The following is a 15,493-nucleotide window of genomic DNA, read 5'->3' on the forward strand; positions in this document are numbered from 1 at the left end:
TGGTAACTACATTGCCAGGATTCCTTAGGGAACAAGAGCCAAAAAGGCTTAAGAAGCTTAGTAAAAGACCAGACATCTTTAGGCATCAAAGAAAGTTGGTGTATCAGTACACAGACATTACAACCCTGAAACAGAACATCATTGAGGAGGCTGTATGGTAATAAGAATTTTACTGGCTTTAAGCATCTTCCATCTTTTCTGAGCTGGAGGACATATCTGACAGCTATGCATGTGCTGGTCAAGTGAGAAAAAATACAAATGTATTTACATGTTCTATGCTGGAAGGATTATTTTCCTTAAAATATTAGAAAATACATCTTTAATTTTACCTAAGTCCTCATTTACAACAAGAGAAGGGAAATCGGGAGGTTTTAAAGTGACTTTAACCTGATGTTGTTTAATAGAGGTGCTATTATGAGCTTTCATTATTGCATAGTTTATGTTGTAAATTATTTCCATAGCAACCCAATTGTGTCATATATTCTGGGCTATAACTCAGAGGGAGAAGGGATGGGAAAAGCACAGAATAGAGACTACAGAGCAAAACCTGTCCTGATTATTACCTGAATCTTGAATGTTCTTTTTAGTCCAATTTGTTTAAGCAGTGTTTATTTGCAGGCAATGTTGAGGATCCAGCCAGGCTGCACCTGCCTTCCCAGGCATGCTCAAACACAGCCTAGGATTGCACATCTTCAAGGGAGAGCTGGGTGGGGTTCCTTCAAATGACAGAACCTTCTGCAAGGAGGAAGCTTCAAGCTGTAACTTGCAAAATATGTACTGTAAAAATCCAGCCATCAGAACACAGAAGATCTATGCAGAGACCTGCAACTGATCACGCAAAAACCTGAAAGGAGCTGCTCTTTGTACTAAGCATGTGCAGTGCAGTTCTTAAGAAATGCTGTCATCAGTTCTAGCATGAGAAAAGACAGGTACAAAAGAGCATGAGAATTTCAGCATTGCTTCCTGGTATTTAACTGTCACACAAGCCACTGGACATTCTATCAAGGCTGCTGACTAATGAATCAATCTTAGACCACGGGTCCTTGTTAGCAGAATGTGACTAGATATCCACAGATCACACAGCTGATATTGCCCTTGATGCCCGCACCTCTTGCTGCCTCCGCGCAGTGAGCACAGCTGAATGAGTGCAGTTGGATTAACAGAAAAGTTGATTGCTGAATGGGAGGGTGAAGAGCTGGGTGTTGGAGTCAGAGAACCATTCAAAACCACAGCAAATGTTTGCCAAAAATTAGTATATATACTTAGCAAAGTACAGCCCTTGAAAGGCTGCATCTTTTTGATAAGATACACAGTATAATCTTTAATTGCAGGAGATGGGATACAATAAATGTGCCAACTGGCCCTTCTTATCAATTCAGTCTGAATTCTTCAGGGAGGAATTATCTTTACATGTAACAGGGAGTCAAGAACATCAACAATACTTGAGCAAGTAATAAAAAAATACTCCAAAATTTACTGCTGCAGGAAGACAAGAGCTCTTTCAGTTGTTTCAATCTCAGATGTTTTATACCTTGTCTTTTTATTTTACAGAAATCAGTTATAGACACTGAGTTCTAAGAGAAATTGTCTAGCATATCAAACTAGATCAAATAAACTTTCAACATCTACAAGTCAGTGGCCTATATTTTCCAGTAGCAGACCAGATATTCAGGCTTCCCACTCCCTCCCTAATTTTGCCCCTAGCTCTTACATACATCAAACCTACAAAAGTGTATTGTCCTTACTCCAACAGTGTGCCAGTCTGGACATGTTCAAATGAAAACCTGAGCTACACTATGATCTTGTCTCTTGTTGCCATGATGTGTGCAGTGAAGAGGAAGATTGCCTTAGATAATCCGGAATATAGCAATTCAAAGCAACCCAGTGCTGTCTTTGATTTGGATGTGGTGTGCTTTCCATCATAGCCAAAGGGGAGCTGCTACCTCTGACACACAGGTATGCACTCTTCTTCACCCCAGCCCTCTGTATGTTGCATCAGCAAGAACAGCAACAGCCTCCAGCCTTGGAGCTATCAGAGTGAAGGACGCACGCACGCTACAGGCAACTGGCCTGGCACTGAACGTTGTTGTTCCCAAACACCTGTGGCACACAAGCGCTTTTCAGTTCAGCTGCACAGTTGTTGTAACAACGTGCTTTTATTCCAGAGGAAGGGAGACTAGCATTTGGGGCAGTAACCAATGGCTATGGTCTCCCTTGTTCTGATAGGAGTTTGTTGTGTGACCTTGGCTCAAACACTTGAGATTATGCATCTGGAAAGTGGATAAACTAATATGGTAACTTAGGAGTAGCTTCACCCTTTCCTAGGCACAGTTCTCAAATATGGTTAGCAAAGTCCCAGGCAGCTTTGCATAAAAAACACTTGCTTAAGGAAGGGCAAAACGCTGGTTTGGCTTCAAACCGACTCGGGGCTGTCCCCCCTGGAGAAGCCCCCCATGCCTCGCCAGTTGGGCAGCCCAGAAGCAGAAGCAGGCTGCTAAATCAGTGGTTTGCCTGAGGAGCGAGCGGAGGCTTGCAGCAGCATGGCTGCTTTCTCTGCACATTCCTCTGGTGACGCTGCTTATTACCCAGCATGCAGATAACCCTGAGTCAAGGCTTTGGTATGAGCGGCGCTGCCAGGAGCTGCGTGCTTGGAATAGAGGGTTACAGTTTAAACCGAGGTGAAGCGCCGTCCCCAGCCAGCTGCACCCTGCCTGCCTCTCCTACTCGGCTGGAGCCAGCCACCCCTTCACCTATTTGCAGAAAAGGAGCTTTCCAGTCCCTCCCCTCCACCCCATCGCTCACCCAGGGATCATTCCCATTGAGAAGCTCTCAGTCTAATAGTAATCCCGACGAATTTAGCTGCTGCTAATAAATCCCACCCTCTGCCCCTCCCAACCTGCCTCCATGCAAATCCATTTGTAGGTTACTTGAACAATAGCGGAGCTGTAATCAGCCCTCCTCTCTGGCAGCCTGCAGGGAGGGAGGGGAGGAGGATGATGACAGTGGGGAATTCTGCTCGGCTCCTTGAAGCTGCACAGACATGTTTCATGTCCCCGTTCCCATCCCCTGCGCAGAGGCGGGCAGGCAGGAGGGCAGGCAGGCGATCACATGGCTGTCTAGGTCGGCCCAACCCAGCGGCAACTGCATGCCCTGGCGACCCTCCCCAGCCCAGCCCAGCCCGGTTTGATTCAGTTCGGTTCAGTCCCTGCCTAAGCTGCCGTGCCGCAGCAGTGCCAAGCCTCTCCGCGCTGCGGTGGAGTTGCCAGGCTCAGCCTCCACTCCCTAAACAAAGTAAAGGGCCTTTGCGCTGGCCAAAAAAGAAATAGAAAAATACCCCAGTGAAGCAGACTTGAGCGAACGGGTGGCCTGGCACACCCAGGACTGCCGGGAGAGCAGTGCCAGCCAGAGAGAAAGGCACAGCTCTCCATTACAGGCTCTTCGGGGACGACAGAAAACCAGAGTCTTCTCACTGTTAACGATGATCATGTAGGAAAGGGGAAAGGGAAATTTTCTGAAAATAAATTGCGATTTGGAGCAGTTCACATTTTAAAGGTTTCTTTGCAAAGGGTCATAAAAGCAGCAGCGGGTGCATATGGCCGAGCAAGGCTGGGGGGGAGGGGGGTGGGGCGGGGAGGGCTGTGAGCGGATGCCAAATCAGCTGAAACCTAAGAAGCTTGACCTTCCTCACCTCCACCCCTGCTCCCACCGCCTCCAAAAAACCTTGCAAGGGCGCTTCGGGAAGGCAAAGCACAGAGCAGCGAGGAGAACGCAGTCTCAACCCGGCAACAGGCAGGATTGCACGGCTGTGTCAGTGAAGGGGGAGAGGGGACACTTCAGGGTAGTTGTGTCCCCTCTCAGCAATGCAGGCTTAACCGCCTCCAAAAAACCTTGCAAGGGCGCTTCGGGAAGGCAAAGCACAGAGCAGCGAGGAGAACGCAGTCTCAACCCGGCAACAGGCAGGATTGCACGGCTGTGTCAGTGAGGGGGGAGAGGACACTTCAGGGTAGCTGTGTCCCCTCTCAGCAATGCAGACTTCTACCAGCATGGTTCATTGCATCCAGCCAAACAGTCAGACCTTGGAATCTTGAACCTACCTAGCCCCAAGCAGCTCAGCCAGTCCAACCAGTCACAGACTGTTCTGGCCAGACAGACTTTTGGTGAGCATCCTCCCCCTCCCATTCACATGTCTAACTGCTCCCTTCTGCTGTTCACCCTGCAGTTCCCTGAATGGCTGAAAGAGAGTGGGTTTGCTGTCAAAAACTTGAAATGACATGTAATCTCCCATGTTTCTTCTCATGAAGTTAGGCAAGTCAATTCCCAGAGAGAAGAACTGGATTCCTGCAGAGCCTCCCAGTCAGGAGTGGCAGCGTGGGGCTGGGCTGCCCTGTGGAAAACACGTGGAGACAGAGATGTTTGTCTGGCTCATCACAGGAGCCCTGTGGTAGCCTCAGTCAGTGCACACATGACTAATTCTTCTTTGAACAAACATCCAGTGACACACATGTTCTAACCCATTTCTAAGAAAATAGGCTACAAGGCTATTAAAAGAAATGTCAAGAATATCTAACTGGAGAAAAAAAAAACAAAAAAAACCCACACAACCAAAAAGCAAAACACAACAACCCTCCCTGAGAAAATAAACCATTTAAATACTTCCCCATTACAAGAAGGAATGAAAGCACAATAAATGACCATCTGGACAAATAAATTAACTTACACCATTTATTCAAGCAAACATTGGGCTGTACCTTAAATAACTGCCAAGTATGGGGGATGGGAGCATTACTGTAAAATACAGAAATATGCTGAATCTCTGTACATGAGACTCACTTGACAGCTCCCCTTTCCTCCTCGAAAAAAGGTTACAACTTGTTTGTCAGCTGTGGACATCTTCAGAAAGATAAAAACCTACAGAGTGGGTTCAAAGAAATGCTGGCTAATATGCCCAGACTGGCTGCTTAATGAGCCGGAGTAAAAGAAAAGGTCACATGGTTACAAAAAACCTCCATACAACAAACGCCCCGTAGCTATGGTTAACTTTAATTAACTGCAGTATTACAATTCACTTCAAGCTTATTTTCCACCAATGTTTACTGCACCTTACCTTTCCTTTGCCTGCTAAAAGTCACACTGATCAGTCTCATAAGTAGGCTTATGTTTCAAAAAATAAGAGCTTTTCAAAAATTATCTGAAATTTTAAAAATCCATCAAATGTGTCTCTTTCTAGCTATAACTACTGATGGATGATTTCAAGATTACAGGAGTGGTTCTGTTTATATAAATCAGGGTATTCACACTTCTGTGATACAATTAAATGTTGAATAGCCAGTCTTTTAATAGCAGTTGCAATTCACATATGAATACTACTTCTCCTTAAGTTTAAACTTGAATTTCAACCATGTGTACAATTTTTTTCTCTGCCAGTCATGAGCTTACAATGTTAGTCTCCCTATCTCATGATTTAAAAATAAACTGCTGTGTGAGAATTGCATGCTTAGAAATAACTGAAAATAGGAACAGTACAAATCTATACTCTAAAAAGCATGTAAGTTGTATCCAACAATTAATTCAAAACATTATTTTTCTGCATTACTTCTTTGATCCATTACATAAGAACAATATGTGTGGAGGTTTTTAAGCACTGATATATTACTTGGCAGGAAAAAAAAATATACACACACAAAGTCATTGTCTGAAATCACAGATATAGTGATGCCAAATACTAAATCTCAGAACATAACAAACCCCACCCCCTCCCCACACACATGAAACAGCCAGAGTGTATCTATACAAGACTGCAAAGATCTGTAGGCACACTAAGAATATAGTCTCAAGGCTTCTACCATCGTTCCCACCAGGAATGCAAATCAAGTATGTATTAAGACCAAGCAGATACCAAACGCCATCCAGACTTTCCTTTATACAACTCTGGGGCTTTGGCAGGTGGGGATCCTTACTATTCAATAAAATGAAGAGCTCTTAACCTATGGCACTGTTGCATTTGGAACAGCTCTATATACTGCTGGTCAAACTGCAAAAGATTTCAGCAGTGCTGCTGGGTTTTTTTTCAGGTTTTCCCCTCTTTCCTCCATTTGCCTCGCTGGAAAGGACAAAGTTCACACTAGGTTTGTTTGCATTTTCTAGCTAGCATGAGGCCTGTGTATTTACTTTGCCTGTTGATCACTTAACAGGTATCACACTGCTCCCCTATCTCCAGAAAATGCCAATGTCACACAGAATTGTTAATTATACAAAGAATCACATATAATCATTGCCGAAAAGAAAGCATTCACTTCAGCACTTAAAGGAAGCTTCCTTGCCTGAAAACACAATAAAGCCCTTGAACAGCTCATCAATTCCAGTTATGAAAAGCCAATGCCTAAATGGGGTAGCAACCCACCAGCTGCAACACCAACTGCAGAAGCTGTTATTTCATGCTACCCTTTTCTTACTCTGTTCTGCCTTACCATGAGTTTGTGGCTAATGTCAAACTTTGACAACCACTCTTAAAATCAACTAAAATTATTAACTATGGGATGCTGGGCGGGTTTTTTGTTTTTTGGTTGGTTTTTTTTTTTGGTTTTTTGTTTTTTTGTGAAAAGAAGGCTTCATTTTAAATCTCAAGCCTTACTAAATTGCACAGGCAATGTATGCATCCTGTATTGCAAACAGCTTGCAGCTGGAGAGCTGGTGGGGGGGAGGAGAAGGGAGGAGGAAATGAGATGCAGGAACAGTAAATAGAAAATGCTTAGTCAGCAACCGTTACTGCAACATTAAAGGTGAAATGTAAATAGGCACAGTGCCAAGATTTAAGTAAGTTTGATAACACCACCAACATCATCATATTACTACATATTAGTGGAAATGTGCATACAAGTGCCACAATTATCACAACGAACTGCATTGGTATAATGGAGACCTTTAAAAAGCCAACACGGTTTGTGCACATTGCCTAAGCTTAGAGAAAAATAAAACTTGCTACTCAAGAAGTATTAATATCAATTGAATTTATTACAATTTACTAAGCTCCAAGGCACATTACAGTGTTCTGTTAACTACAGAAATGTATAAAGGACAAAGAGCATGTTTCTCATGTACAGCATTTTGCTCTACTGTTCAAAAGCATCCGTGCATCAATAAAAGCAAAAACAAAAAACACATGAAGATTAAAAAAACGTTCAGATCAATAGAAACAAACTGAAACATTTTCCTTACAAACTTGCAACAAAAAAACACCCTCCCCCCACAGCCACCCCACCGTTTTGCAACAAAAAAAACAAAAACAAAAAAAAAAGGGGAAAGACTAACACTCAGGGCTTGTAAAACGTAAGCTGTCACCATTTTTGTAGCAATTTTTTAGGCATCAACACTGGCCTTGGCAAAAATAATTTTTTTTTGTCTTTTGTGTTTTTCTTCTTCTTTCAGAGAAGTGCATACATTTACAAAAATACACACCAGCAGCAGGTAATCGCTAAGGGCTATTAACTTTGTACCTAGCCAACACACTGCCAAAGAAATGAGAACAGGTATTATGTAGTAACCAAACAATATTATATTCTGTTTAACAAAAACCAGCTCTATCCTTCAAATGAAGAAGAGTACATACCTTTGTTTCAAAATATAGAAACATACGACGAAAATAATGTCTATACATAAGACTAACTTTTGCAGTTTGTTATATTCACAATTCTACATCTTCAGGAGTCTGAAGGGATTGGATTTCTTACTCAAGGGTCTCTCTCCTTTTTCACTTTAACGTCCCCAGCTAAAATGGTCGCGATCTCGCCCTGCATAAATGCCCAAGGCACATTGGAACCGACTAGGGGGCATTTCTCTCCACTGGGGCAGTAGACTTCACCAGTCGCCCCTTGGGCCTTGATGCTCTCTCTGGAACAAGGGAAGCAGAACTTGTGGCTGGGCACAGAGGGGCACTGAACAAAGTGGGTGTCCTCCAAGCGTTCGTGGCAAATGGTGCAGCACAGGGGCCCGCTGTTGGCCATGGGGGAGTCCGGAATGTTTTGGGGGTGCACTTGGTCCATGGCAGGGTGGGTGCTAGGGGGAGGAGGGGCCACTTGCAGGTTCATGTCCCCGTTGCGGGAGGCCAGACGGCGCTGGCCCGGCACCGAGGCCGGCGACACGGGGCTGCTGCTGTTCCTGCGGGTGGACGTGGTGGAGTGCACCGAGCTGCCGTCCTTGGGCGAGTGGGCATTGCCCAGCGTGTCGGCCACCGACATGAGCGCGGCCATGGGGGACTGTCCGTTCTGGGGGGCGGACTCGGGTGGCGTGGTCCGGTTGGAGTGAGGCCCGAGGGGCGGCGGCGGCGGGGGGCCCCCGCCGTGCACCGCCCCGAAGCCCCCGGCCGACATGGTGAGCTTGAGCGCTTCGCTCTGGCTGGCCATCCACTGCTGCCGCTGCTGCTCGTCGCTGAGCTTCAGAGCCCCCTCGGCCGAGTCCGAGGGCTCAGGAGAGGCTTTCCTCTTGCGCATCGCCCCGCCGCCGCCGCCGCCGCCGCCACCGCCAGGTCCCCTAGAGGCGGCAGCGGTGCCCTGCGCCCCGCCGGCCCCGGCCCCCGGCCGCGGGAGACTCACCAGCGCCGTGGGCAGCATGGGGCAGCTGGCGTCCAGGTAGGGCTGCGGCAGCATGTCGGCGCCCACCAGCTCCTTGAAGAAGCGCACAGACTCGGGCAGCAGGTCCCCCAGGAGCCGCCAGTCGCCAGAGCCATGCTTCTTCTCGTACTCCAGGTACTTGAAGCCCGAGGAGAGGCCGCGGCCGAAGTCCTTCATACAGTCCTGATACATCTGCTTGGCCACGCCGGAGGCGCTGGAGAAGACGGTGCCGGAGCCGCTAGGGTACTCGATGAAGAGCTTCAGCTCATAGTCCATGCCCGGCTTGGAGACGGCGTCGAAGGCAAAGACGCGGCCCAGCAGGGCGTGATCCTTCTTGAAGCGCACCTCGTAGGGGGTGCAGCCGGCCAGAGTGAGCAGCGTGTCCCTCACGATCTTGGGCTTGCTGGCCCACTCCTCGGCCCGATTCCGCAAACTCTCGCTGAGCTCGGCCAGCGCCTCCGCGTTGCGCTGCTTCTCCTTCAGCTCCCGCTCTTGGTCACTGCTGGATACCGAGCCCGGCCGCTTGCCGCAGGCCTCGGAGGACGAGCCGCCGCCTCCCCCGGCACCACCGCCGCAGGTGCCCCCTTGGGAAGAGGCGGAGGGAGCGGGGGGACCCCCGCCGCCGCGGCCACTCAGGCCCCCGTGCGGCGGAGGCAGCGCCACGCCGGAGGCAGCGGGGCCGTTCAGCAGCGTCTGCGGCAGCAGGTTGGGGGGCACATTCATCTGAGCGCCGGCAGCCCCCGGGGGCAGGCCAGACACGAGCCCCCCGTGCGCCCCGCGACGAGAGGAGGAAGAGGAGGAGGAGGAGTTGGGGCTTTGCCGGTTCAGCTCCGGTGGCCCGTCCTCAGGCTGCTTGGGGAAGCCATTGGGCCCCCCCAGTCCGTTGGGCAGGCGGGCGCCATGGCTGCTGCCCAGGCTGCCCGGCGGCGGCGGGTACTCGAAGCGGCTGCGCTGCTCCGCCGCGGCGGCGCTGAGCCCGTAGCGGTCCAGGCTGGACTGGGTCAGCCCCGCTGAGGCCGCCTTGGAGGTGGCATCCACATGGTTGAGCTGCTGCTGGGCCGCCGCCGCCGCCGCTTCTTTGGCGGAGAGCGTCACTGCCTTTACGCCGACCGGCGGCGGGGGGCCCGGGGAGCGACCGTCCTGGAAGCAGCCGTGCGCCCGCTTCAGCTGCCGGGCCGTCTCGATCACGAACTCGATGCGGTCGGCGCCCTCATAATTAACGCAGCCCCGGCAGACGGGCTCCGTGAAATCCCAGATCATAGCCCAGGGCATGCGGGGCAGATCGCATAGGTAGCATGACTGCCTCCGCGACGAGGACACCTGCGCGGCGGACATGGTGCTGCTGGCTGGGGAGCTGCTGCCGCTGCCGCCGGGGTAGGGGCTGGCTCAGTCTTCCCCCCGGGCTGCAGGGAGGGGGGTGGGTGGCTCTCCGTACCTGATCCTGTTGCCCGTTTCAGCAAGGGGGATCGTCTGCTTTTAGTTCGCTCCTGCTGCCGGAGATGGCTTCCTCTACCTGGTCCTGCCGCTGCTGCCCCGGTGGGGTGGGAAACGATTCCACCGCTCCTCCGGGGGGCTGGGTGGGTGGGGGTCGCTTTCTAGCCGCTTCTGTTTCCCTGCGCTCTCTAGCTCTCCGCTTGCTGCTGCTCCTCCTCCGGGAGGAGGCGGAGGTGCACGGAGGAAGATGGGGGGGGTCACCTTCCACCCGCCACGGCTGCCTCGTGAGCTTGCAGTTCGGTACGTGCTGATCCACCGCCGTGAGCAAGACAGGGGCACCCGCACGGAGCTGCTCGGTCCCGGCAGCGGCGGCTTCCCTGAGCGCTGGCGGAGCTGCGGCTGTCCGGGAGCAGCAGCGGCGGCGGCGGCAGCAGCGTGGCGAGCGGCGCCGCCTGCTCCTCACTCACATCCTCGCCGCTACTCGCAGTCCGAGCGCGGGGTGCTGCGCGCCGCCGCGTGTGGCTGCGCGCCCCCTCCGCCGCGCCGCGCTCCCCCCGCGCCGCGACGCCCCTCCCCTTCTCCGGCGCGCATGCCCGGCGCGCTGCCCGCGCCCTCCCCGGCGCGGCCGCAGCTGGAGCGCGGCGGGGCGCGGGCAGCCTGCGCTGCCGGCTATGTTTGGAAACTTGAACGCCAGATCGCGCCCTCAGCCTCCTCCCCGGCCGCACCGCCGGCCCCCCGCCGCGGCACCGCGGCCAGGGCGCGCATGCACAGTCGTCGTGGTGGTGGTGGGTGGCGGCGGGGTTTTTTTTGTTGTTTTGTTGGTTGGGTTTTTTTTTTCCCTGACTGCGCTTTCTAAGTTCAGATGTCTCGCTTTCGGAATTTTGTAAACCCGCGGTTCGCCCCGCTTTGCTTTCGTGACGGCTGCGCGGCTTTCTGCCACCGCGATTGTCGGTGGGATTCCCGTGCGCTCCGGCTGCTGAGGCAAATGGGGGATCCCGCCTTAATATCCGATTTCGTGTTTCTCTTCCAGTGATCCCAGTGACAGAATGACACAGTTTTTGTAAGCCTGTGACTGCATCAGAAGCTCTTCCACTTTTGATTTGTTTAAACCAGCCATGTTTGCCAAGTGTTTAAGGCTGGGGTGGGAAAGATAGTGCTGTGCATTGCTCAAGGGTGTAGGAGAGGCCAGGCAGGTGAGTAATCACTGTGATCTCATCTCGCTAATGCAAAGGGACATAGGATTTCCCCGGCGTTGTGAGAACACACGGCTTTTTTTTTTTCTTCTTCTATTTCCCCCTTTAAATAGCTAGCTGACATTTGCATAACACTGTTAAACAGTCAAATTACTTAAAACAACCTCGGTTCATGCAAATAAGCCAAGAATTCATTTCACTGGGAGGAAAACAAAATAAACCCCCCCGAAGCTTTCCTTCTCCCGCCCGCGATCCCCGAAGTTGCCCGCTCCCCGCCCGGCCCCGCGGCCACGCCGGTGCCCGCGCTGGCCAGGAAGGGCTCTGCACAGCCCGCTTTTGCTCTCGTTGCAGTCGGCGGCTATTTTTGCAAACATCGACATCGCTGCCCGCGTCCAAAGAATAACAAACTGTGACTGCGGGGACGCGGTTCGGCCGGGACCCGGCGCGGGCGGCCACCGGCATCGCGTCACGGGCGCGCGGTGCCCGCGGAGACAGCGCGCAGCGGGGCAGGGCGGGGGGCGGGGGGGAAGCAGCCGCACGCTCGGCGAGCGCGGAACCTCTCCCAGCTGGGCTGTGTTGGATGGATTTCTTTCTTTCAGTACCTCTTCCTGATTCCTTTGTTGCTACAAACGCCGAACCCCCCGTCCATTGCAGGTTTCCCTCTGTGTTTAAAAGGACACAGTGTTTCTATGGCGGGGTGCCACGGCTCCCTTACACCGGCACGCTCAGCAGCCATGCAGCGCCGACGGGGAAAGATACCTTCCATTCGATTAATAACGTTTTGGAATTCACATGACAAAAATCCCTTCCTTTAAATATTTCATTTCATATCACCAATATGTGTCATTTGCATTTTTAGTTGTCTAAAGCATTTTATATGTGTCTGGTTCTAGTCTATAAAGCTGGCAAATGAGTTTGATTATATGTGTGTGGAATTATTTTATAGAGAAGGCTTAATGAAATGCTCACATTGAAGTTACAAAAATGGTAGGACCAGATAAAATACAGTTAGAAAATTAATTGTGACAAAGTGACTCTTTTTCAGGGGAAGCTTGTAGAAGCAGTAAGTAGAGATAGGAAAGTATTTGAATTATGTGAGTCTCCTGTATGCAAATTGGCTGAAGAAGATGCGCTAAAGGGGAGTGGATTTCACACTTACAAATTTCACACCTAAACTGTGGACATTACAAAAGCTCCACAGAAGTATGGCAGATGAAAGCTGGTCAAAGTAAAAGTCTTTGCCTCCAGCCACAGTGATTTGGGGACGGCTGCAGGATTTCTACATTAATATGTTTTTACTTCACTAAATAAACATGTGTTCTTTCTGATTCATACTGGAACGTCAGCTCCTTTCCTATCCTTTTACTGCCTCACGTTGATCTTCATATGAAGAGCAGAACTGGGCTGTGGTAAAAGGTCAGCCTCTGCTTTAAAAACTCGGGTTGAGAGACCTGAAGCTTTCCCTTCGTCCCGCACGTCTAAGAATGCAGAACTGCAACATATCCTGACTGTATTTCAGTCCCCGGGTTACACAAATCCAACATAGGACAAGGCACTCCATGTGCTTGAACTACCCCTCACCCTGGATCCTCGATCTACTGAATCCTCCTTCAAGAAAGCCCTTTTTTGGTAAACTCACCTCACAGAAACAGACTTGTTGGCTCAGAAGAGCAGTCTTTATAGTGGGTGTAAATAATAATCACCTTAGATATAATCTAGCCTTAGAAAACCATTTACAGGTGCTGTCAACTCCCTTTACAGTTTGTGAATAGAAAAAGAGAGAGATTAGCATCTGTGACCCGACCAAACTGCCTTTACTCTTACTTGCAGGATACACGGTTGCGGAAATATGTTTGTCTTTCCGTAATGATTAAACTTTGATTTAAACTTTGGTCATGGGCACGTACTGTACCATTACGCAAGCAGCACTTAAGGATGAAGTGTCAGCATAGCAACAATATGGCCAGCAGCAGCAGTGATCTCTGCAAAGCTGATTGATGAACAGAACTGCAATGTAAATGCAAATAAATGCCACGCTGTGGCACCTTCACAGGGAACGACTTGTCAGTATCAATCTAATCTGTGTAGGGAAAAATAGATTGAACGGTAGCAGTGTAACAAGCTTCCCCTCTATGGCAGCACTGTCCTTGCGAGGGTAGCAGCAAGCTTTCCCACTCACCTTCTGCCTTTTCTCTTTGCCATGCAAGTGATGGGACAGGAGCAATCCAGATTGGTTTTGCTGGATTTATACTAAACATGCGTGGTGTTTATTTAGCTCTGAAACAATCCAGGAATTAATATTACTTTTGGAGGAAGCAAAGAGGAAGCCCAAACAATTAATCCATTCAGGTGTCTAATCTGGCTAACTGAAAGAAAGAAGCGTGCAAACAAAAAATAGTGTAAGAACCCCCAAACAGTAGATTGTTTAGGGAGGTGAAGGGGAGTGCAAGGAGGAACGGACCTGCGGCTGTGAACAATTGCTACCCAGCTACTGTTTTCTGTGCAGAACACAAGTCAGCACTGTGGATGTAGCATCAGGGATTCCGCAGAGATTGCCCAAAGTTTATCACCTGCCAGTAGTCCCAAGGGACAAGGACTATAATTTTCACAATCAGAAGTGAAATCTACTAATTCCTTCCTTTCAGTCCTAGGATAAATACTGCCATCTGATAATCCCTTTCCTTTTATTCCTATTACCATCTTTATTTGAAAGTACACACGCGCACATATGGGTCTGTGGAACAATAAAACAGCACATGAAGCATCGATTTAAATGAAGGAATCAAAATGATCCTACAAAATACAGTGTGCAGGAGCTGGCCACTAGTTTTCCTAGAGCCACCAGCAGGTATGGAAAGCAGAGGGTGCAACACACCATGAAGGACAAAGCGACAAAACCAGGTGGCCTGGCTGCACCCCAGGCACTACTCCGTGCCACTCCCAGACATGAGCTCCCACAACAGGGCGGTTACTGTAGATCTGGATGGGAGAGAAGTACTGTGGGTTATCGATCAGCTGGGCATTGTTAATTATGCAGAATACAGGACAGCCCCAAAGTTTGCAAGCGATAATAATTAGGAGCCCATGATCTCAGCAGCTTGGGAATGAACAGTCTGGTCTGACTCTAAATGCTCACAGCCTGGGAATATGTTTAACTCTTTCTTGTTTGCTTTACAAAGTTTTGGCACTGATCACTGCAGCCGTCAGAGCAGCTGGCTCTTCTGCAGGCACTCACAGAAATGGCTCTTTCTTTACTGATCCAAACAGCAGCTACAGCTGGAAAAAAATACAAGAACGAGAAGGGTAGTGCACTCCAGAAAGTGTAATTTACATGGATTTACCTCAGAATAGCAAATAAAATCCGTCACAATCAAATGACTGGCTTCAAAACAATGCAGAGATTAGCAGTGAACAGAGCACTTGGTGGTAAAGAGAGTGTGTTCAGCAAATCAAAACACAAACACTTCAGGAAGAAGTTGCATAATTTTGTCAAATTAAAAGTTAAACAACATTGTCTTCTACTAGAAGCTGCCAGGAAGTGTCAAAACACTCAGATACAAAGAATAGGAGTAGTTACATGTTTCTGTTTATCATTTCAGTTCTCATCTCATTATAATTCTAATTTTTTCCTACCATTTTTCAGGTAGTGAGCCTTGCTGACATAGAGAGTTTATTGCATTCCCGCCTAGAAACTCTTAAGACACATTTCATAATGGACGTTGCCTGTCGTTTCCTCTGCTTTTCCCGGTCCCATTCCCACAGGGGCGGTGGAGCGCGGAGCCGAGAGCGCAGCGGGGCGGGGGCTGCCCTGCCCTGCCCTGCCCAGCCCTGCCCTGCCCTGCCCTGCCCTGCCCTGCCCGCAGCCGGCCGCGGCTCCCCGCGTCCCGACACAGCCTCCCGCTTCTGTCCCGGCTAGCACTGAGGGAGGCCCTCTTTGAGACCCACCCCACACGGATTTTCCTACAGCTGTCTTTAAGGCTTGAAAACCTGCCTGGGAGCCTAGATTTCCACACATTAACCTTTGCCAAATCTTACAGTGCAAAATAAGACACCTATAATTAATTCTGCTCACTCTGCAAGGGACTAGCGACTGGGCAGTGTGTTTTGGGCTGGGATACGCAGAGCTGGGGCCTCTGCTGTTGTTATTTTTACTTTTTCCTGGACTGTTTTCATCTTACATCCTGTGGACGTAGTAAACAATCAACAACAATGAATCAACTGAATCGGTACATTTTTTAAGGCTATTCCCACTGAGAGCCA

The 15,493-nt window shown here is 49.7% G+C and overlaps 2 protein-coding genes across 5 annotated transcripts; one reads left to right on the forward strand and one right to left on the reverse strand.

Moving 5' to 3' along the window:
* Positions 1–4,708: 4,708 nt before the first annotated feature.
* On the reverse strand, positions 4,709–10,587 carry IRF2BPL (interferon regulatory factor 2 binding protein like). Of its 2 annotated transcripts, XM_039704986.1 has the most exons (2): positions 10,042–10,587; positions 4,709–9,926 (listed from the first exon to the last, which is right to left on the reverse strand). In XM_039704986.1, exon 2 carries the CDS (start codon positions 9,876–9,878, stop codon positions 7,728–7,730), a length of 2,151 nt encoding a protein of 716 aa, XP_039560920.1. In that variant the 5' UTR covers positions 9,879–9,926; positions 10,042–10,587; the 3' UTR covers positions 4,709–7,727. The 2 variants fall into 2 exon arrangements, with proteins under 2 accessions (XP_039560920.1, XP_039560919.1); XM_039704985.1 differs by having other exon boundaries at positions 4,709–10,586.
* On the forward strand, positions 10,259–12,565 carry LOC120500304 (atherin). Of its 3 annotated transcripts, none has more exons than XR_005627060.1 (3): positions 10,259–10,825; positions 11,071–11,233; positions 11,833–12,565. XR_005627060.1 is itself a non-coding variant. In XM_039704987.1 (2 exons), exons 1-2 carry the CDS (start codon positions 10,288–10,290, stop codon positions 11,088–11,090), a joined length of 558 nt encoding a protein of 185 aa, XP_039560921.1. In that variant the 5' UTR covers positions 10,259–10,287; the 3' UTR covers positions 11,091–12,565. The 3 variants fall into 3 exon arrangements, 1 of the variants encoding a protein (XP_039560921.1); XR_005627059.1 differs by having other exon boundaries at positions 11,888–12,565; XM_039704987.1 differs by having other exon boundaries at positions 11,071–12,565.
* Positions 12,566–15,493: the final 2,928 nt, after the last annotated feature.

The sequence above is a fragment of the Passer montanus genome, unplaced genomic scaffold (assembly GCF_014805655.1).
Source record: "Passer montanus isolate IOZ18808 unplaced genomic scaffold, ASM1480565v1 scaffold18, whole genome shotgun sequence".
NCBI lineage: Eukaryota > Metazoa > Chordata > Aves > Passeriformes > Passeridae > Passer > Passer montanus.

What these genes read in the sequence shown, in the direction of transcription:
- IRF2BPL (XM_039704985.1), bottom strand. Translation starts at nt 9,941, where the DNA reads ATGTCCGCCGCGCAGGTGTCCTCGTCGCGGAGGCAGTCATGCTACCTA.
- LOC120500304 (XM_039704987.1), top strand. Translation starts at nt 10,288, where the DNA reads ATGGGGGGGGTCACCTTCCACCCGCCACGGCTGCCTCGTGAGCTTGCA. An exon ending in GCACAGTCGTCGTGGTGGTG is followed by an intron (nt 10,826 to 11,070) that starts GTGGGTGGCGGC and finishes TTTCTCTTCCAG; the next exon opens with TGATCCCAGTGACAGAATGA.